Source organism: Loxodonta africana, chromosome 18, assembly GCF_030014295.1.
Source record: "Loxodonta africana isolate mLoxAfr1 chromosome 18, mLoxAfr1.hap2, whole genome shotgun sequence".
NCBI lineage: Eukaryota > Metazoa > Chordata > Mammalia > Proboscidea > Elephantidae > Loxodonta > Loxodonta africana.
In genome coordinates this window covers 64,012,214-64,035,399 of record NC_087359.1, presented here as the reverse complement: position 1 = coordinate 64,035,399, position 23,186 = coordinate 64,012,214, and the positions used below count along the sequence as shown (strand labels likewise).

Below are 23,186 nucleotides of genomic sequence, written 5' to 3'. Positions count from 1 at the left end.
ACTGCTCCAAAAGACATCCCTCTGTCACACCACCTGGGCTACACCATTTTAAATAAATACAAAGATAAACTATGTAACCCTGGGGGAAAATGTGAACAAATTCATTCTCAAAGGCAGAGATGCTAGACAGGGCCATTCCATAAGCTGCTGCCACAAGACATCAACCAAGTCTCAGATGCATAACACGACCTCTTAAATATGATTAAATTGCGCACTGAGTCTTTGGGGAAAGAGAGTTCTAGACCACAGGGCTTACACTGCTCCAACCTAGTGTCCCCTGACATATCTGTCTGACCAAGGGTTACAATTATCATCCTCCACTATCACACTTGAACAAAGCTACTGCAAAGGCAAGATTCAATTATCGCCAATCTTGTGACAAGAACAAGTCCAGGAAGAGGTTACAATGAAACCTTATCCATAACGGGGACGAGTAAAGGAGAATGAAATTTGGTCAAGTCAAGGTGAGTGGACCTTCATATTCACCATCAAGCAAAAGAACACCTGCTTCATATATACTAGCTTGTCAGTTACAATTTCCCTTTAACAGTCACTGGGTCAGAGGTAACATCCTGACACTTAACTCACCCACCCCGTCGCCCCATCCCCCAACACTCCAGCAGCAACAAAACTAGCAAATAAGTAAACCAGGCTGATTTTTTTTTTTTTTTTTTAAAGCAAAACCATTATTGTTGCTCATTTTCATATTTAAATGTTTTGAGTAATGGAGCCAGGAAGTAGAGGAGAGCCACTGAACAGTTCAGTTTTCATCCCACCATACCACTGCTTGTATTTTCTTCTTTACCCTTTTAACTTAAGAAAATAACTTTACTGAAAACTAAGATAACTGAAATATATGTATGACTCACTCGACTAGACTCCTAATTACGTTGTTTTAAGTTACTGCTACACACATAAATTATTGACTGACATTAGATTTAAAAAAAGTTACTCAGCTTAGTAAGGTCAGAGGTCAGCTATGTCTCTAAAGACCGGAAGATCTTGCCTTAGTTCCTCAGGAAAACCTGCAACTTTCAAAATCCTTTCCACTGTTCCTTTAATACAGGTCTATATAGCAGGGTCCCTAGGTGGCGAAAATGGTTTACGCTGACTACTAATGTAAAGGTTGGTGGTTTGAACCCACCCACTGGTCTTGGGGAAGAAAGACACTGGAGACCTGCTTCCATACAGATTATGGCCAATAAAATCCTATGTAGCAGTTCTACTCTGTAGCACACAGGGTCACCATGAGTGGGAAATCAACTTGACGGCAACATTTTTTTTTTTTTTTTTTTAAATAGTAATAGTAAGACATCCCTTCTTATTTAGAATATTATTGTTGTTGTTGTAAATTCAGGCTGCACAATAAGCAGGACAGCCGATACGGCTGTAATTACTGAGAAGTTTGAAATTTGAAACATTAATGTTTTTTTAAATGTAAAGCCAATTTTCACTACAAAACAAGGAAGGAAGAAAAGAAAGAAGGAACTCAGAAGGGGATGAGTGTCTGTTATATTTCTAATGCCACACTGACCCATATCCAGCACCGTCGTCCAGTCGATTCCAACTCATAGCGACCCTATAGGACAGAGTAAAAAAAAAAAGGACAGAGTAGAGAATATAAAAAGGTTATGTTACGGTCCCTTGCCTTCTAGAATATGTAAATGTATCAGAGGAGCAAAAGCAAAGTTGCCAAAGTATGTGAAACTTAACTCAGGCAAGAACTAAATGAGATTAAATGGAAGAACCTTTTTATAAAAGCAAAATTTGGGTTCAGCCTTCCAAGTACACAAAGCAGGAGACTGAGAAACAGACATATGACAGATCTCAATATATATCAAAAGGCATCTGATAAATTCTTCAATATTCTTTATTTTAAAACATTCCTTAACAATGGAAGGTTCTCTGTTAACATGGAAAAAAAAAAACAAAACCCTCAACTAATTGTTAGTAGTGAAACACTAGAAACATTTGCATTGAAGCCAAAAACAAGCCAAGGATGCCTATAATCACTACTATTATTTAAAACTGTTCTAAAAAGAATTCATCTAAATAACTGATATATGTATTGGAAATGGGGTGGCACTGCAATGAGAGAAATGGTTGAAAAAATATGACAGAAACAGTAATATAATGAAAGTGATATTTTTAAAAGACCTACTTATCAGAAGTGTGCAGGCAGATTAGAGAACAACTAAAAAGAAGAAGCCCACCTTGCAGTAAGTCAAGCCCTAAAGCATGAAAATGAAGATCCTTTAAAATTAGGTCATATTCATAATAAGCATCCCCAGAAGTATCTGGGTAAATATAGGTCCCATTTGTGGATGAAGCACGGTTTTTTCTCTCCAGTGAACAGGAGGGTGTTCGATAATCTATAATATTGCTAATTACAGATTTATATTTTTAAAATTACTATGGGCTGAGTCATAATACATGGTTGTCATTCCAGTGCTGCCTTATTAATCATTTACTTGTCCCTGGTCGGAAACCCTGATGGTGTAGAACTATGGGGCAGTTCTACTCTGTCCTATAAGGTTGCTATGAGTTGGAATCAACTAGACAGCAATGGTTTTTTTTTTTTTTTTTGGTGTCCCTGGTCCCTTTCCTCATTCATAAATACCCTAACTGCATTGCAGTTAGGCTGACCTTCAACCCCACGTACAAAATAGGAGCTTCAGGTATATAACTTTCTCACCATATCTTGATCATCTTTGGAGATGTTTACATTTCACTTTTATCAACAAATGCTGAAATATACTTTTTGAAGCAATCAGTAACTTCATAATTTTGGTTCAAGCTCTCAAATATGTGTTTTTGTTTACTGGCTTATGTTTTGGCATGTATAACATTAACAACAAGGAAAAATACCAGTACCCCTACAGTACAGCACGTCAGATTGTAGTTTTTTTAAATCTGGCATGATCAGGATATGATGCATTCTACTGAATGAAATATTTTAATTAAAAAAAACTTCCAAAGAATAAAATAAAAAAACTTTCAAAGAACAAACTGTTAAATATAATAGAAACTGAGAATACTTTAGTCTTCTTTTGATGACTCAGAAGGCCCTTAAGAATCTTTTATTTTGAGGCAAGAGTAAGAAACGTTTTAATCATTGTATGGGAAGTGGTATCGGCAATATGGCTATAGTTTCCATGATTGTCAAACTTTTGTTATTGATTTGTGACTTCAGAGACCCTATGTGTTGTTACAGAGCAGAACTGTGCCACTGTGTTTTCTTGGCTGTAGTCTTTACGGAAGCAGTTTGCCAGGCTTTTCTTCTGTGGAAATGCCAATCTTTAGGTTAGCAGCTGATTGCAAATCACCTGTGCCACCCAGGCTCTTTCAACTAACTTTTTTAAAGCAAAAAATAGCTTAAAAAAGGTATTATGAAGAATGTGGCTTCAAAAGACCTAGATTTGAGTTCCAAATCTGCAACTAACTAAACTTTTGAAGAAAGTTATTTAACTCTCTAGATCCCAATTTCCCCATTATGTAAAACAGGGATCTAATCACATGCCTAACTGGGCTATATATATATATATAAAAAACTGTTCAGCTGTTAAATTAATATAACAAATTTAAATATTAATACTCAATGCTTCATAGATTAGTAACAATGTAAACTGGCACCACCATTTTGGAAAACCATTTGGCAAAAGAATAAAGAGCTAGAAATACGTGCATAAATTTTGAGACCCAGTATTTCTACTCCAGGAGTTTAACTGAAAGACATAATCCTAAATCAGAAAAACACATGCATACTGATACTCGGCAAAGCACTATTCAGAATAACATAAAAGTTGAAATGATATGGATATTCAAGAAGAAAGTAATTAAGTTAAATAAGACATATATGGTAATAGAGAACAGAGCACTGCTGGCACAGTGGTTAAGAGCTCCGGCTGCTAACCACAAGGTTGGCAAGGGTCAGCAGTTCAAATCCACCAGCTGTTCCCTGGAAACCTTACACACAGTTCTACTCCGTCCTACACGGTTGTTGCGAGTCGGAGTTGACTCAATGGCAACGGGTTTGGTTTTTGGTTTCATAGGTAATATAGATAACATTTATGAAAATGCTGAGTAGGAGAAAAAAGATAAATTTTATAGACTAATTACAAATATGGGATGGTGGCACATACACAGAGACAAAAAAAGTAAATACACAAAAGTGCTAGTATGGTTTGGCTAGGGTGGTGGAATTATGGGGTGGTAAGTTTTCTTGTTTCTGTTGATCTTTTTTTTTGAAAACCAAACTTATAATAAAAAAATTACTGAATCCAGGTGAAAAATATTATAATGTATTTGACTCAACAATAATATAAAGTCAATGGCGTATGAACCGAAGTAATTTAAGAAAAACTTTTTAAAAGGGAGAGAGGTTTAACTATACAAGAAACATACAAATAATTATAAGGAAAAGAAAGAAAATATTTGCTTTAAAATACCACAAGGAAATAATATCTTTCATAAAAAGCCTTATTCAAAGATGTAAGATCAATAACAGGAAAGAGCGTGAACAAAAGAACGAATACAAGTAAACAAATCTTTAAAAAAGTTCAACTTTACTGTAATGAAACTAAAATAGTAAAACATATATTTTTAAATTATTTTGAAACCAACTGCTTCATTGAACTTTCTTCTATTATTTTTAATATTTTTCAATGGATTCTTTTGGCTTATCTAGGTAACCATATCATACGGAAAAAATATCTGCCATCTCTTTTTCAACATTTATACCTGTATTAAGTTTTCTTGGTTTAATGAATTGATTAGTACATCTGAACAATGCTATATAACCACAGTGATCATGGACAAATCATTCTTGAATTAAATTATATCATTAAATATAACATGAGCTGTTGATCTCTGGTTTTTCAATTTAATAAAGAATCCTTCCACACTTAAAAAGTTTTTTTTTTTTTTAATTTCTAAATAAGAAACCTATTTGGAGTTTTATCGGATGACATTTTGGTATATGTTGTTGTTGGTACTGCTGTCGAGTTGACTGGGACTCATGGTACGCCACGTGTGCAGAGCTGAATTGCTCCACAGGGTTTCCACGGCTGTGACCTTTCAGAAGCAGATTGCCAGGCCTGTCTTCTGAGGTGCCTGGGGGGGTCTGACCACCAAACTTTTGGCTCATAGTTGAGCGCTTAACTGTTTGCACCACCTAAGGACTCCGGTTCAGTGTAGGGGATTAAATGTTATTTCTTGAACACGATGAATTATATGAAAGTCTTCTAATGCTGAATCACGCCTCTATTCCCAGAAGACAGCCTAGGTGGTCATGATACATTATTTTATATTTATATTCTATTTGCTGATATTTTAATTAGAATTTATGCTTTTGTATTTATGAATGAGACGAGTTTACAATTATCACAGATTTTGATATCATGCAATGCTAGCTTCATAAAAAGAGCTGCTATTTTTTCCAAGTCCTAGAATAGTTTAAATAACAAAGGAATTACCTGTTCTTTGAAGCTCTGAAAGGGCTTATCCTGAAACCATCTAAGGATAGGGTATTTCTGTTGTTATTCTTAGATTATTTTCTCAAATGTTTCCACAGTTATCTGTCTATTCAGGTATTTTACTTCTAGAGTCCATGTTTTTTGAATGAGATAACTCAAAATATTCAAGATACGGACTTGCCTCCAAAATATTTTATAAATTTAACCCATTCTCAAATTTACTGCTTAAGGCATTTAAAAAAAAATTCATAAAACGATGTTAAAGTTTATCAGAAGAACACAAATATGAGGAAAAGAAAATTATAAAACACAAAAAACTAGAACTTTTTATTTGCTGTTGAAATTCATTATAAAGCTATAATAATCAAAATTGTTTTTCTGTTTCCTGAAAGCAAAACAATCCAAAATCCAAAGCAAGTCTTTTTAAGAAGGTGCTTTCAAATCAATGAAGAAAGGACTATTCAATAAATAATGTTTGGTCAAGCTGATAATGACTCAGGGAAAAGGCAGTTAGATTCCTTCTTCACGTAACCAGCAAAAATAAATTACAGATGACTTAGACTTAATTATAAAGTGCAAGCACACACAATACAGGGAAGTCAGCACTACTGGACTAAGCCAAAAGCTAGGAAGTTTGCTGAACACAACCACACACTTCGAGGGACAGAGTAGCAGGGGCAGGAGTCTGAGGACTATAGATTCAGGGGACATTTAGGTCAATTGGCATGACGAAGTTTATTAAGAAAATGTTCTGCATTTCACTTTGGTGAGTGGCGTCTGGGGTCTTAAAGGCTAGTGAGCGGTCATTTAAGATGCATCAATTGGTTCCAACCCACCTGGAGCAAAGGTGAATGAAGAACCCCAAAGACACGAGGAAAATACTAGCCCAAGAGACAAAAGAGACCACATAAACCAGAGACTTCATCAGCCTGGGTCCAGAACTAGATGGTGCCTGGCTACCACCAATGACTACCCTGACAGGAAACACAAAAGAGAGTCCCTGAGGGAGCAAAAGAAAAGTGGGGTGCAGAACTCAAATTCTAGTAAAAAGACCAGACTTAGTGGTCTGACTGAGACTGGAGGAACCCCAGAAGACATGGCCCCCAGGTTCTGTTAACTCAGAACTAAAACCATTCCTGAAGCAAACTCTTCAGACAAAGAATAGACTGGACTATAAGACATAAAATGATACTTGTGAACAGTGTGCATCTTAGTTCAAGCAGATACACGAGACTAAATGGGCAACTCCTGGCTGGAGGTGAGATGAAAAGGCAGAAAAGGGTAAGAACTGGTTGAATGGACACGGAAAATCTGGGGTAGAAAGGAGGAATGTGCGGTCACATCATAGGGATAGCAACTAAGGTTCATAACGATGTATATATAAAATTTTGTATGAGAAACTAACTTGAGCTGTACACTTTTACCTAAAGCACAATAACATACATAAAAATGGACATTTATGTATTTATGATTAGTGAAGATCATCCCAAGGCTGACTCTAAAGGAAATAACCAAGGAAAAGACACAGATTTCACTAAATGAAACCTATTTGCAACACAGGAAAAAGGGTAACTACGCTAACTATCCTTAGTTAACTAAAATCCCCTTATGAGTCAACAAGAAAAATATAAATACCCCAATAGAAAAAAAAAGGTAGCAATGCCATGATTAGGCAGTTCTCACAAGAACGACAAAAGGCAAAACACATACACACAAAACATTTTCTAACTCACAATAACTTTAAAACAAAAATTTCTATGAATTGTGGGATTACAACTTTGATTTTTGCAATTCCTGATATTATGAGAAAATAAACAGTAAAGCTTTAAAAAAAAAAAAGACAACTGAACATTATGTACAACAAAAGCAGCCAAGACTTATGAAGCATTTACTTCATACCAGGCACCACACCAGCCAAGCATTTTACATGCTGTATATTTAATTCTCATAACTCTATGATAAAATATCCCTAGTGCTATAGATGGAAACAGACTGAGAAGCTGACTGACTTGTTTAAATCCGTACAGCGGTATAGGCAACTACAGTGCCAGTGCTAGAACCCATGTTTGTGACTCCAAAAGCTCTTACCTACTATGTTATGTGATTTAAATGATCTCACTCTAAATTTCAAAAAACAACAGCAACAAAAAAACAACTGTGAAACTGGAAAATCTGGAGGGACTATATACCAAAACGGTAGCACTGGGTTGCTGCCTACAGGTGGCATCTGGAAATATTTTTTTTCTTTTTCTGTATTTTCTAACATTAAAAATACTACTTAAAAATTTTTCCTAATTACCAAATTTCAAATAGTCCTAAGTGTTCTACTTGTATATTCAAAGTCTATTAATACGTGACATTTAACACAGGGAATCTAGAAACTGGGTCCTAGTCAGTCTCTCTCATTGATCTTAGTCCCAGTTTCTAGGAATTGTGTACTTAGGTGTTTCTGTTACATTTCAAGAGGTGAAATGGTTAGAAAAAAAAGTCACCAATAATTTTAAATTTAAATTTTAACAAACACCACCAGAACGTCCTGCAAGATGATTACAATTCTACCCCGTTAGTTTCCTAAGGCTGCTGTAACAAATTACCACAAACTGTGTGGTTTAAAGGAGCCCTGGTGGCACAGCAGCTAAGCACTCAGCTGCTATCCAAAGGGTCGGTGGTTTGAACCCACCAGCCTCCGCAGGAGAAAGATATGGCAGTCGGCTTCAGTAAAGATCGCAGCCTTGGAAACCCTGTCCTACTCTGTCCTATAGGGTCACTGTAAGTCAAAACTGACTCAGCAGTTACGAGTCTGGTTTTTTGGTTACGGATGTGGTTTAAACCTATGGAGCACCTACACAGTTCTATGTTGACTCACACGACGATTGCCATGGACAGCAACTGGTTATATGGTTTAAAACAGCAGAAATTTATCCTTTGACAGTTCTGAATTCACAGTGTCACTGGCAAGACTATGTTCTCTCCGAAGGCTCCAGGGGAAGATCTTTCTTGTCTTTCCCAGCTTCTGGCAGCCCCAGGTGTTCGTTGGTTTGTGACAGGCTAATTCTAATCTCTGCTTCCATCTTCATATGACCTTCATCCCTGTTTGTCTTCAAACTGACCTTCTGCTCACTCTGTCTTTTAAGTTCTTGTAAGGACATCAGTTATCAAGAGATTAAAATCTACCCTAATGACCTCATCTTAACTAATTGCATCTGTAATAACTCTATTTCTGAAAAAGGATCACATTCACAGGCATGGCGATTAGGGCTTCAACATATCTTTTTGGGAGACAAAATTCAATCCCTAACACTCTCCTCCCTAAGTACAATCTTGCATGTCTATTTGTCTACACACTATCCTACACTAGTTTAAAAAATAAGAAACTTAAAATGAATCTATAATCAAATTAGCTTTTATAGTAACTTACCTTAAAATAAGATTTATTACTATCTAAAATCCTTAAATCATGTCTTATCCACTAGATCCCAATATCTGTTTTTATTAAATTACATCATCCTTATATTCAATCACCTTTCCAGCTATTTGGGATTCTGGTTCAGTTTTTCAATATATTTTATAGCTTCGTGTAATTTACAAAATTGAAAGAGTGGCCTCTATTTTTAAAACTCGAAACAAGACAAATTTCAGTGACTCAAACTTCTCATTAGAAGTAACTACTCTTTTGTACTATTACTGCCATTCAGTCCATATTTATCCACCCTGTCCACAAGGATTATTTCTTACATACGTTTCTGATAACCAACATACTGTGTGTACGACACTCATTCTATATAGCAGATTAGTAACATGTCTAAAAAATGAAAGGTTAACATGATTGCCCTGAGAAGAACTGGAACCCAAGTAGAGATTAAAGAAATTTTTTAATATACTTTTATATGACTTTTCTGTTTATCATGTATATAATACTTTTATATAAGAATAAAATTTTAAATCTTTAAGGAAATAAAGTCTGACCTAACTTGTTCTTTGCAAATCCAGGCTGGGACAGTAATATTTTAAAGCGGAATAGTTTAAAGATTAATCTCAAATTCACTGGCATACACTTTCTTTTTCTCTTGTAAATCTCATTCTTTCGATAATCAGGGATGTAGATGTAATTTATCAGGGACAGAAGACCTGAATTCATTTGAAGTAGCCAGGTATTCTCGTAAAATCTCTTTATCCATCTTAGGTTTCAATTCTCTTACCAAGGTTCATTCTGTCCTTCTCAGTCTAACAAACTTCCTTAACAGAGAAGATGGAAGCAAAATAATAGATTTTAGTGAACACGACGGTAAGAGAAAGGACACTATGGACACCTAAGCAGAAAAGCACAGAAAAACGTAAGGCTGACATAAGATCTCTCCACTGCAACTTATATTAACTAACTATAGTTTCTTTGTTTAAAAGAAAATCCATTAAAATTTTACTTTTATTTATATTCTTCACCTACAAAAATGGAATGCTTTAACCCAGCAGTGACAAGCCATTTCACGCCTCTCTCACTAACGTATTTGCATTAACTATCATAATTAGCCATTTCATAAAGTTTAAATCCTGTAACAGCCACTGGATGATAAAAGAGAAAAAATACAAGGCAAAGGAAAGGCATTAACAGTAACAACGACAAAAGGCTTTCATTTTTCTAACATATGGATTCCAGACAAAAAAAAAAACTGAAGCACCTATCTTCCTACTGAACATAATCCATTTAAAAGACAAGCTTAAGATAAAACTTATCCCAAATAACCGTTTTGCTTTAAGCTTATACACAAAGTGACAAGGCTAAACTAATTCTATGTCAAAGTAAGACTCAGTTTTAAAATCACATCAAACTGCCCAAACCCATATTTAAACACTGGCAACAATACCTTAAAGGAGCCCTTGGTGGTACAATGGTTACATGCTTGGGTGCCAACTAAAGGGTCAGCAGATCGAACCCACCAGCTGTTCTGTGGGATAAAAGACCTGGAGATCTGCTCCAGTGAAGATTTCGGCCTATGACATTCTATGGGACAGTTCAACTCTGTCCTATAAGGTTAGTATGTATCAGAATTGACTTGACCGCACACAACAATGGCTTTAATCTCCCAAAACTATATTTTAATTTAGTGCTTTGTCCCGTACGAGAAAGAATTTTTTTTTTAAAGCACAAAACAGAGTAACTTACAGTTCATCTCGTTGTCTCTGGGAGAGCACCATTTTGGCTGTAATGTCAAGCTTATTTGATATAGTGGTATCTCCCTCCTTTGGGAAATCAAAAAGCTTTGTAATCCCTGGATTTATAATTAAATATGCCACGAAGTGGCTTCCACACAGGGGAAAATGATCCTTTTACAAGTGAATCCAACCAGTAACCAGGAGATATTCAACAAGTAAGGTTCATTCCACCTAAGGGAAAAAAGAGAAGAAAAAAAAAGATTATTTCTTTCACTTAAAATCTGAATATTTCTAATTATTTGTAGTACACACTTTCAAGGATGAGGTTTACTGTAATGCTAATACAAATATTAGATGTTTTCAATCCACGTTGAAATCAATTAATGCCAAAATACAGAGTATTTTAAAATTATTTTTAATAGTTTACTGAGCCAAACAGCACTATTTTTAAATTAATATTTGCTTACCCACTCCCAACCATGTCACATGCCAGACATAAAAACTATCAAATTCATTACGTCAATCAACATATAAATATAAATCTTCCATAGAGATAAAAATCAAATTTACAAAAAAAGTTTAACCTGAAAAAAGTTAAACAGATAAGGATTTCATAAACTGTACACAAATCAAACAGTGACAACTATACTGGAAGTAAGTTCAGGGACGAATGCCAGCCACCAATAACCTTAAATGGCTGATATTTGTAATGTAAGTATCTACTTAACAATCTCATGCACTCTTAACTGATGCACTTAATCCAGAAACCAATTTAATATTATTTCAATTTATTTTGTGTCCCTTAGAAGCATGTGTTTTAAAAACAAGAAAATGAATGGACTACTCTGGATTCTATGTGCTCACACAGTAATCTATTTCTCTAACCTAATTTTTCGATATTATTTAACAGCGTTTCAGAGTTCTTTATAACTCCAACCACATAAAATCCATTTTTATACAGTATCTAAAAGGTGGAAACCCTGGTGGCATAGTGGTTAAGTGCTACGGCTGCTAACCAAAAGGTCAGCAGTTCGAATCAGCCAGGCGCTCCTTGGAAACTCTGTGGGGCAGCTCTACTCTGTCCTATTGGGTCGCTATGTGTCGGAATCAACTTGACAGCAGTGGGTTTGGTGGTTTTTATCTAAAAGATATTATGGTCAACTCAATCAGTGTATAAGTAGGTAAAAGTAAGATAATTATTCCTTAAAGAATCATTCTTTAAATCTCCTATTTAAAGAAAATTAAAGTTTAGCTTGTCTTACCACACTGCGGAAACCCTGGGGGCGTAGTGGTTAAGTGCTACGGCTGCCAACCAAAAAGGTCAGCAGTTAGAATCCACCAGGCGCTCCTTGGAAACTCTATGGTGCAGTTCTACTCTGTCCTATAGGGTTGCTACGAGTTGAAATCAACTCAACAGCAGAGGGTTTGGTTTTTTGGGTTTTATCAGGCTGCAAAAAAAATTCAGCCACCTAGAATTCCCACTAGATTCCAGGAAGTATTCAAAGAAAAAAGTTGCCATCGAGTCAATTCCGACTCATAGCAACCCTATAGGCCAGAGAGAAGCTGCCCCAGAGCGTTTCCAAGGATGTAAATCTTTACAGAAGCACACTGCCAGATCTTTCTTCCACAGATTAGGTTTTTGGCTTAGAAGCTGGGGAAACTCCTAAGTGTGAAGGGATGAGGAAAAGTATGATTAATTCTGTTTTAGACAGGTTGATTCCAAGGAGTCTGTGAGATTTCCAGCAGGAATTGTACGAGCAAGTCAGCTCTGAAGAGAACCAACCTACAAAAAAGAGGTTTGGAAGGTACTGGCTTAGAGATGGTTAAGTGAAGTCATGGCAATGAATGAGATGACCCATGGAGAATGTGTAGAGCAAGACGAGCAGAGGGCCTAGGCCTAGGCTACAGCCAGGCAGAGCAACATCAACACTTGAATGACAGGGAGCAGAAAAGTTCACAATTGAGGCTGAGAGCATGCAGTTAAAGAGGTAAATGCAAAAAAAAGGAAAGAGAACATCACAGAAGCCAAGGGAGTATTTCAAGGATGTTATATCCAAAGGATGCCCAACTATCAAGCAAAATAAGGTCTGAAAGGGATTGTCCGCACTCAGCATGGTTGGCGAGAACAGTTTCAACAAAATGGTATGGAAATGGTTTAACACGCAGAAACCAGATCTAAATGGGATGTGTGTAAGGAGGTGCAGTAGAGATGGTACCATAAACACGTTTTAAGAAGTGCAGCTGTGAAAGAATGGCAAAAGGCAGAAATAGATAGAAATGTTAAAATGTAGTTTTTCTGGTTGCTGTTTTTCTCAACCACATGAAAGAACATGCTTAAACACTGATGGTGAAGAAAAAAAAGGAGAAATGAAGAACTTTAAAATCACTATCTGCTGCTAACATAACAAAGAGACAGCCAGACATTATGTATCCCCTGATGGAATAACACTGTAAGAGCTATGAAGTATTCTTGCCCAAAAAAGCAAATTTGAATCCGATCAAGTCTCTGACTCCAACTATCAATTTGCAAGAAGTATAGAGGGCACAGAAGTATGTTAAGGACACCAAGGGGATATAATAATCACCAACATCCTGATTAAGAAAAGCCCAACAGAACAAATGACCCAGTTCCTTCAACATATAAATTCCAAGGAAAAAAAGAAAAAGAGATGGAAAGACAAGCCAATAGATAAAAAAGAGCAAGTAACATCAACAATTGCAATTTGCAGACCTTGTTTAGATTTGGATTCAAACACACTATAAAATAAATGAATCATCTGGGAAACTTTGAATACTGACTGCATATCTGATGATATTAATTAATAACTGTGAATTTATTAGGTGCAATAATAATACTGTGGTTATTTCAAAAAGTCTTTTAGAAACACATAGTGAAAAATTTAGAGGAGAAATGAGATTTCTGGGATTTGCTTCAAAATAATTTGCGTAGTGAGACTAAATGGTGGGATATACTTGAAACAGGACTGAGTTAGTAACTGCTGAAGCTGGGTAATGGATACATGAGGCTTCATTACACTATTCTCTAATTTATGGATTTGACATTTTCCAAAACAGTTTAAAGAAAAAATCATAAGAAGGAAATAGTCACTGGAGCAAGGATCTAAGGGGGTGTCATGGATTGAACTGTGTCCCCCAAAAATATATGCATCTATTTGGCTGGGCCATGATTCCCGGTATTGTGTGACTGTCCACCACTTTGTCATCTGATGTGATTTTCCTGTGTTGTATCCTGCCTCTATGATGTCAGTGAGGGGGATGGGTGGCAGCTAGGTTGATGAGGCAGGACTCAACCTACAGGACTGGATAATGTCTTTAGCCAGTTTCTTTTGTGATATAAGAGAGAAAAGCAAGCAGCGGCAGGGGGACATCACATCACCAGGGAAGCAGTGCCGGGAGCAGAGTGCATCCTTTGGATTCAGGGTTCCTACGCGGAGAAGCTCCTAGGCCAGGGGAAGATTGATGAAAAGGACCTTCCTCCAGAGCCAAGAGAAAAAGCCTTCCCCTGGAGCCGATGCCCTGAATTTGGGTTTTGATCTTACTTTACTGTGAGGAAATAAATTTCTCTTTCTAAAGCCATCCACTTGTGGTATTTGTTATAGCAGCACTAGATGACTAAGACAGAGGGGACGAGGAGGAAGAGGAGGAGAAAGGAACAGGATCTCCATGTAGAAAATGAAGGATCACCTCTTCCACACTGTCAGAAAGGGGAAAAAAATGCAAATATGTCCTTTATATTTCTGGAAAATACCAAGTAAGGTCATTTGCTGAAGGAGAAAAAGGAAGAAGGCATTAAAACACTTGAAATAGCTGCTATCAAGATTCAGAGAAAAGAAATGAATAGGTGGTATAGGAAGGACATTTTTGAGGTTGAAAACCTTGAATTTTTAAGAGGCACCAACCTACAAAGACAGGTAATTTTTCCTTAGCAGGTATGGACAGTCTGGTTGCAGACACAGAAAAGGCACACATTTAGAATGATCGAGGGTTGGGTGGAGGGTCTGCAAGGTATATGTGATGAAAGCATGATGAGGAGAATGAAATGATGGATCAGAGTCTAAGTTGTGTTATGTAGAAAGTAAAAATCGGGAGGGACAAATAGAGATTAGAGACAAAGGGAAATAAAGGTGTACATGTCCTGGGAGAATTGGAAGGCTGTAGTCAGAGAGTGGAATGACTAAATTTAACATTTCCCAATTTAATAACTAATGTTTTGATTACAACTGGCTGAGCAATGATGATGTAAAGACAGAAATGGTTATGAGCCTTTTAGGTGTGGTCAAGTTGTTTGTAACTCATAGTGACCCTATAGGGCAGAGTAGAACTGCCTCACAGGGCTTCCTAGGCTGAAATTTTTATAGGAGCAGATGGCCAGGTCTTTCCTCCTGAAGAGTGCCTGGTGAGTTTGAACCACCAGCCTTTCAGCTGGTAGGCAAGTGTTTAACCACTGCACCACCAGACTTCCTTATGATGCATAGTAGATAAAGGTTAAGAAAGAAGATGTGGGTTCAAGTCTGTCTATACTTGAAGTCTTACTATAACTCTAAGTAACTCACTTCAATTTTCTGGGCCTTTTTTATAACATGAAAAATAGATAACATCTAAGGTTCTTTCTAACTCAGATTCTTTCATCGTCTATAATTTATCTTTATTTTTTTTTTTGGTTAACAGAAACCACGTGCACGTGATTGAATTATCATACTTAAGAACAGAATTTTAAAGATTATGTATTTCTTAGCAGATTTACCTTTTGTTACTTTTCAGCTTGATTAATGTTTAAACATATACCTTAATTGCAAAATATCACATGACAAGACAAATAAATGGTTCTCAAATGGAAGCAAAAGAAACTCTTCAGAATTGCTATTTTGCAATGAACTATTTAGAAACAACAGCACAAATAAACCAGGCAGTATTTCCCTCCGTAGGAGGAGTTCTTAACCTTTCTGGGGGTCACTACGTTCCTTTCTGAATGTGATGAAAGTTAAGATCTTTCCCCTTAAAGGAGCACATATGAAGATAAACAGAAGTTTGCATGCATTTTAAGTGGGTTCATAAATCCTCCCAAAGTCAAGATAATGACTGAGAAGACTCTTTGTGGTATGCAGAACTCTTAGGTATTCTATATTCTAATATTCTAATATTAAGTGCATTTGTCTGCTACACCAACGCAATTCCTAGATAAGAATGTGTTTATTGCTTAAGTACCTCATCACAGATAAAAAGGGATAAAGTAAAAAGGAAAGAACAGAATACTAAGAAATAATTTTATAAAACAAAACAGTGAATGAATTATTAAAGTCCTCCCATTTTAAGTGTGTATGTGTTAAACAAAACAGGTTTCACACTTATCAAAACAGCCTTTATAAAAAATCATTTTATTAACCATTGATTCCATATATTAGTCCCTCCCAACTAGGAGCTTATAATTAGAAATAGGGGGAAATAATACAGAAAGTATATTAAGGGATACGTGTGAGGGAAAACTAATTATGTATCAACAGAATATTAACATAAAAATGGAAGTCATTAGGTTTAATTATTATTAGATATAAAAATAAGACTTTAATAAGAGAGTCACTAAAAGTTTATATAAACCAAAACCAAACTCAGTGCTGTCGAGTCGATTCCGACTCATAGCAACCCTACAGGACAGGGTAGAACTGTCCCACAGAGTTTCCAAGGAGTGCCTGGCAGATTCGAACTGCTGAGCCTTTGGTTAGCAGTCGTAGCACTTAACCACTACGCCACCGGCGTTTATAAAGTTTGTATAATAATTGAATAATTACCAATGGTTCATACCCTATGAAATTGTCACTTGATAAAGTTTTATTTAAATAAGGTCAGGTTATCTATCTTGCTTGAATGGCACACATTATATTATGGCTCATAATCCTAATCCAAACAATATTTTCCAAAACAGCAAAAAGGCAAGGCAAAATTGAGTATCTTTTCACACTAGTTAATTTTCAAAAGTTAATAAAATCTGTTAAGCAACTTTTTTCAATAAACTATCTGCTTCATGACACCCTGTAAATTACCAGGTTTTCAGAAAACTAGTTTCATATTCAACAGTTCTCAAATTCACTGATGAAACAAAATATTTCAATAATTTATATGGCTGCTGGTATTATATATACTCCCCTTGATGTTTCTAACTATCTTTGCTATTTACATAATTTGCCAATTATCATTATTACATAGATTTTGTACAAAACACACTAAAGAACCACCACCTGTCTGCCGGTTTGTTGCACTGTGGTGGTCTGCATGTTGCTGTGATGCTGGAAGCTATGCCACCAGTATTTCAAATACCAGCAGGGTCACCCATGGTGGACAGGTTTCAGCTGAGCTTCCAGACTAAGACAGGCTACGAACAAGGACCTGACGATCCACTTATTAAAAAAAAAAAAAAATTGGCCAGTGAAAACCTTAGGAACAGCAGCAGTGGAACACTATCTGGTACAGAGCCAGAAGATGACCCCTCAGGTGGGAAGGTACTCAAAATACAACTGCAGAAGAGCTGCCTCCTCAAAGCAGGGTAGACTTTAATAACATGGACGGACTAAAGCTTTCGGGACCTTCATTTGCTGATGTGGCATGACTCAAAATGAGAAAAAACACCTGCAAACATCCCTTAATAACATGGAATGTACAAAGTGTGAATCTAGGAAAACTGGAAATCATCAAAAATGAAACTGGAGCACGTAAACATTGATATACTAGGCATCAGTGAGCTGAAATGGACTAGTACCGGCCATTCCGAATCAATCATATGGCCTACTACGCCGGGAATGACAAATTGAAGAGGAATGGCATCACATTTATTGTCAAAAAGAACAGATCGAGGTCAATCCTGAAGTATAATGCTGTCAGTGATAGGATAACATCCACACAGCTACAAATTTTGCTGAAGATCATTCAAAAGTGGCTGGAGCAGTACATTTACAGGGAACCGCCAGAAACTCAAGTGAGATTCAGAAGAGGACGTGGAACAAGGGATATCTACTGCTGATGTCAGATGGATCGTAGCTAAAAGCAGAGAATACCAGAAAGATGTTTATCTGTGTTTTATTGACTATGCAAAGGCATTCAAGTGTGTGGATCGTAACAAATCACGGATAACATTGCAAAGAATGGGAATTCCAGAACACCTGATTGTGCTCATGTGGAACCTGTACATAGACCAAGACACAGTTGTTCCAACACAACAAGGGGATACCGTGTGGTTTAAAGTCAAGAAGGGTGTGTGTCAGGGTTGTATCCTGTCATCCTACTTATCTAATCTGTATGCTGAGCAAATAATCCGAGAAGCTGGGCTATATGAAGAACACAGCATCAGTACTGGGGGAAGACTCATTAACAACCTACAATATGCAGATGACACAACTTTGCTTGCTGAAAGTGAAGAGGACTTGAAGCACTTACTGATAAAGATCAAACACTACAGCCTTCAGTATGCATTACACCTCAACATAAAGAAAACAAAAATCCTCACAACTGGACCAATAAGCAACATCAGGATAAATGAAGAAAATACTGAAACTGTCAAGGATTGCATTTTACTTGGATCCACAATCAACACCCATGGAAGCAGCAGTCAAGAAATCAAAGGATATATTACATTGGGCAAACGTGCTGCACAAGATCTCTTTAAATCAAAGATGTCATTTTAAGGGCTCAGGTGCGCCTGACCCATGCCATGGTGCTTCCAGCAGCCTCATGTGCACGCAAAAGCTGGACGACGAATGAGGAGGACGGAAGAAGTGACGCCTTTGAGTTATGGTGCTGGTGAAGAACACTGGATACACCACGGACAGCGGGACGAACAAATAAATACGTCTTGGTAGAAGCACAGCCAGAATGCTCCTTAGAATGCTGAGACTTTGCCTCATGTACTTTGGACAGACTATGAAGAGGGACTAGTCCCTGGAGAAGGACATCACGCTTGGTAAAGTAGAGGGTGAGCGAAAAAGACCCTCGACGAGACAGACTGACACAGTGGCTTCAACAATGGGCTCAAACATAGCTGTGATTTTGAGACTGGCAGCTGTAATCCGCCAGCAGTTCTACTCTGTCTTATAGGGTCGCTATGAGTAAGAATCGACTCGACAGCCCTGGGGGGTTTGGCTTTTTTCGGGGGGGGGGGGGAGGTTAATCTTTTTAAAAAGATGGTTAAAAAAAAAAAAGAATACAAAAACTATGTTCTCTATAATAATTTAGTGAATTAAGATCTCAGTTTGAGTTACAGAAGTAAAAACTACTTATAGTTATGCTGGGTCTAAACAGTGTTAAAAAAAAAAATCTGACCAAGGTTTAAGAAGCAAACTGGGGATGGTGGGGGGTGGGAGAGGAGGAAACAGCAGTCTCATTTCATCACTCTTCTATTAGTTGCAGCTAACCACCACATCTCATTTTGCCACATTTAAGTCCCCCATTCAAACTTCACATGCTATTAAAAATCTTTTGCATTTTCAATTACCCTTGGGCCAAAGAGTAATATATCACTTTTTTCTTCGAGGATCAATCCTACCAATCAACTCTAGTAACTACAATATTAAAGGCTGTTTTGTTTAAACTGCCCGGGTAGTCTCCAGGCAAACTGATGCCAAATGTCAAAAGTTGTTTTCCACTCACAACAACTACAATATTAGACTGTTAATCTGAAGAAATGAAGCAGAAATAGTTTTTGAGCTTTGAAATCAGCGTTAGATATTTATGACAACAAAACGTAAGTCATATTCAGATGTGTACTTTTTCTTTTAAGATCCATCATTTTTGGCTTTGTTCTTTGCTTTTCATTAGCAGACTAGAATCCATATTACCAGATGGTTTCTCTTAAACCTCTAGTTCTGTTACAATAATACAAAATCAGCTGCCATCAAGTCAATTCTGACTCATGACAACCCCATATGTGTCAAAGTAGAACTGTGCTCCACAGGGTTTCCATTACTTTTTGGAAGTTAATTGCCAGGCCTGTCTTGTGAGGTGCCTATGGGCGAACTCAAGCCTCCAACCTTTTGGTTAGCAGCTAAGTGCGTTACCGTTTGTAGCCACCCCGGGTCTCTGTAATAAAATTTGTTATTGTTGCTAAGTGCTGTTGAGCAGGCTTGGACTCACAGCAACCTTAAGCGTAGGAGAACGAAAGGCCACCCGGTCCTGCACCATCTCCATAACCATCGGTACGTTTGAGTCCAATGCAGCAGCTATTACATCGGTTCATCTCACTGAGGGTTTCCCTTGTTTTTGCTGACCCTCTACTTTACCAATCATGATGTCCTTTTCTAGCGATTGATCTTTCCTGATGATGTGTCCAAAGAAAGCGACCAATAGTCTTGCCATTCTCACTTCTACAGAGTATTCTGGTTGTATGTCTTTTAAGGCTGATCTGCTCATTCTCCTGGCAATCCCTGGTATATTCAATATTCTTTGCCAATACCACAGTTTGAATGCCATCAAATTTTCTCTTTTCCTTTTTCACTATCCAACTTTTGCATGTATATGAGGTAACCGAGAAGACCACAGCTTGGGTCAGGCATGCCTTAGTCACCAAAGTGGCACCTTTGCTTTTTAAAACTTTTATAGCAGCAGAACCTTTATTACTATAGGTAATATAGCCCATCGCTATACTGGAATGCATACCCTTCACCCTCATACTATTTAAACTGCCTGGGTAGTCTCCAGGCAAACTGATGCCAAATGTCAACAGTTGTTTTCCACTCACAACAAACAAGAGCAATGTCCTGAACAAAAGTTACTCAGGTGCAAAGCAGGTAGCTGCTTCACCTAGGTCTGAAGGTACAGGACAGTGCATTCTATCCTGTTCTTCTGCTGATCTTTCATCTCCTCCCTTTTCTCTCCTTGTTCTACTTTATCGGCCTGTCTAACCTCATCATTTCTTAGTTTTCCTTTACGGGCATTAATTAGAAAACATCCCCATTCTCACGGCACACCCACCAATCACATGTTAGATATAACCTTTACTTCTTTCCATTTGCTTAAGGGTGCTCGACACTACCCAAAACAAAAATAATATAAAGTTTTCCTCATTTTCCTTGACTCAGGCATGAAGCCATCTTGAACACGTGAAGGTTCCAAAGAAACTGACTTCTGACTTGCTTAGACTTTGCTGTATGTAGCTTTCTATTCAAACCAGTTGTTCTGTATGATACAACTACGTATGCCTATAATCAAACAGTGGAAGGCAATGTGAAATGAAGACAAACATTTGTTTTACTGATATGGTTTTACAGACTGTGGTTCATACTTTCCTTTTAAGTTTACTTCAGTGTTAAAATACACTTGAATACATGAAAACAAGAGGAAAAGACAATTTGTAGTTATTATACAGATATACAGCCTGATATGCAAGATGACAAAACTAAATGATTCTGCAAGGTAAACTACTCCTTCTAAAAATGTCAGGTTTCCTGTGAATTGTGTTCTAGCCTATGAAATCCATTACTTCCAGATTCACTAGAATCCTATGATGCCAAATAAATACCTCATAGAAATGAAGACCAAAAAATCATACTACTTGCTCTCACTAACGTAACTTCCAACTTGGATTCCATTATTCTATTAAATGCATGACATCAAATGAAAGAACTAATTCACTAAACTCAGGCTGTTGAACTCGGAGAATCTACATACATTTAGGCATTGATTCATTAGATTGGAAAGCACCTCTGGGAAACAGAACAGTAAATGTCACATCTGTGTGTTTTTTTTTTTTTCCAAATTGGATTTGCTAAAATAAAGATGTAACTATCAATCTTAAGTATGAACATGCGTCAGCATCATCTGAGGGACTTTCTGAGAACAATCACCGGCAGGCCTTCTCCTCAGATCCTGAGGAGGCATCCGAATTCTAGAAGTTTCTGCAGGTGATTCTGGTGCCCATCCTCAGTGGACAACCACACACTCAGCAGCACAAACCACAGCTAATACTAAAGGGTCAAAGGCAAAAGCTCAAAGCAGCAGAAATCGAGAAACCTTCAGTGTCAGAAAATATTACTTGGACTCAAGTGCAAGATCAACTGGGAGGCCAAGGAATTCAGATTTCTGTAGTAACTGCAACAACTGTCAGTCAAACTCAAAGAAATGTTTACAAAAGCCCTCAGGTATACCTTGGCGATATTAACAGGAAAAAGAGGTCACCCCAACACTTTTAAACAAGTACACATCTTTGATTACAGTTAAGCTTTAAAGACTTCAAAAAAAATCTTTCAATAAGAAAATACTGTCTGCTTGTTCATTTTTTTATTGTTGTTCATTACATCTAACTAGTCTTCCTCGTATGTTCTAAATGACTAATAACAACACATTATTTTGCATCTACATTAACTTTGTTCTTTTTACCTCCACTGTGTCCTCTCCTCTTTGTATCTAGACCAGGGGTCTACAAACTTTTCTGGTAAAAGGCCAGGTAATAAAAATTTAGGCTTTCTGAGCCATACGGTTTGTGCAGCAACTATTCGACTCTGGCACTATAGCAAGAAAACTGCAATAACCAACATGTAAAGAAATGGGTATGGTTCTGTTCCAATAATGCTTTATGGACAGTGAAACTTGAGTATTATTTTTCTTTTGATTTTTTTCTAACCATTTCAAAACCATTCTTAGCTCACAGGCAGTACAAAAACAGGCAAGATTTGACCAGTCAGCAGTAGTTTACAAACCCCTCGCATGGAAAATGAATTAAGTTATCTGGGACAGCTTACTTTTAATAACAGTAGCTATTTCAAATGGTTATTGGGCAGATTAAATGAGTTAAAAATGCTATAAATGAGTTAACACATATAAGTGCTATATGACTGCGTGTATATCTTAATTTCTTCAGCTCTCCTTCACTTGGTTTAATGCCACCTTCTCGTGGCGATAGCCTTTAACACTGAAATGTTTTGCCAAAATCTTATTGTTATAAATGAGGAAAGATCTCCCATGGCTGAGGTAGGAAAAATACTCCTGATTCATCAACTTTTCCTAGAAACTTCCCAGTCCTCTTTCTCAAAAATCCCAAGGTCAGTGTAGGTGCCCACAATTTAGCCATGGAAGCAGTCCCACTGACTTGATCTCAGGCAAAAATACTTACCTGAGAGGAGGGCATACAGGTTCCTCACTTTCAATAAACTAATGTAAATGTAATTAGGAAGAATTTCTAAATGTACCACTACTTTATGACCAAAACACTCTGTACAAGATGTCAGGGGAGATGAAGAACTCTTCCCCCACACCCTCTTCCCAACAAAAAATGTTTTTCCCTTAAAAAAAAAAAAAAAAAATTAAAAAAAAATCAAGTTTAGAGTTTTTTTTAATTTAAGTAGAAAATGTAATAAACCACAGAAAGTTAGCGTCTCTCACCCTGGTCTGGCCTGGCCTAGCACTAAAGTGAGTCAAAAAATGCAAGGAATTGATACCCTGAACTCGGGTCAGGACATTTATCTCTACAAAGGTGTAATGAAGCAGCATTTCACATTCCCGAGTCTTCATTATTGGAATGTTGAGGACATGCTTGTGACCCTTCTTATGTCTGGCAATTTT

The 23,186-nt window shown here is 37.1% G+C and overlaps 1 protein-coding gene across 2 annotated transcripts in view; it reads right to left on the bottom strand.

Moving 5' to 3' along the window:
• The window catches only part of PAFAH1B1 (platelet activating factor acetylhydrolase 1b regulatory subunit 1), a 66,463-nt gene that overhangs the window by 24,387 nt on the left and 18,890 nt on the right, over nucleotides 1-23,186 (bottom strand). For both annotated transcript variants that reach the window (XM_064271562.1, XM_064271561.1), the window contains exon 2: nucleotides 10,636-10,856. Coding sequence is in view for 1 of the 2 variants with exons in the window: in XM_064271561.1 (XP_064127631.1) it covers nucleotides 10,636-10,667 (32 nt within the window). In the remaining variant the exon portion in view is untranslated. The remainder of the gene's footprint in view (nucleotides 1-10,635; nucleotides 10,857-23,186) is intronic.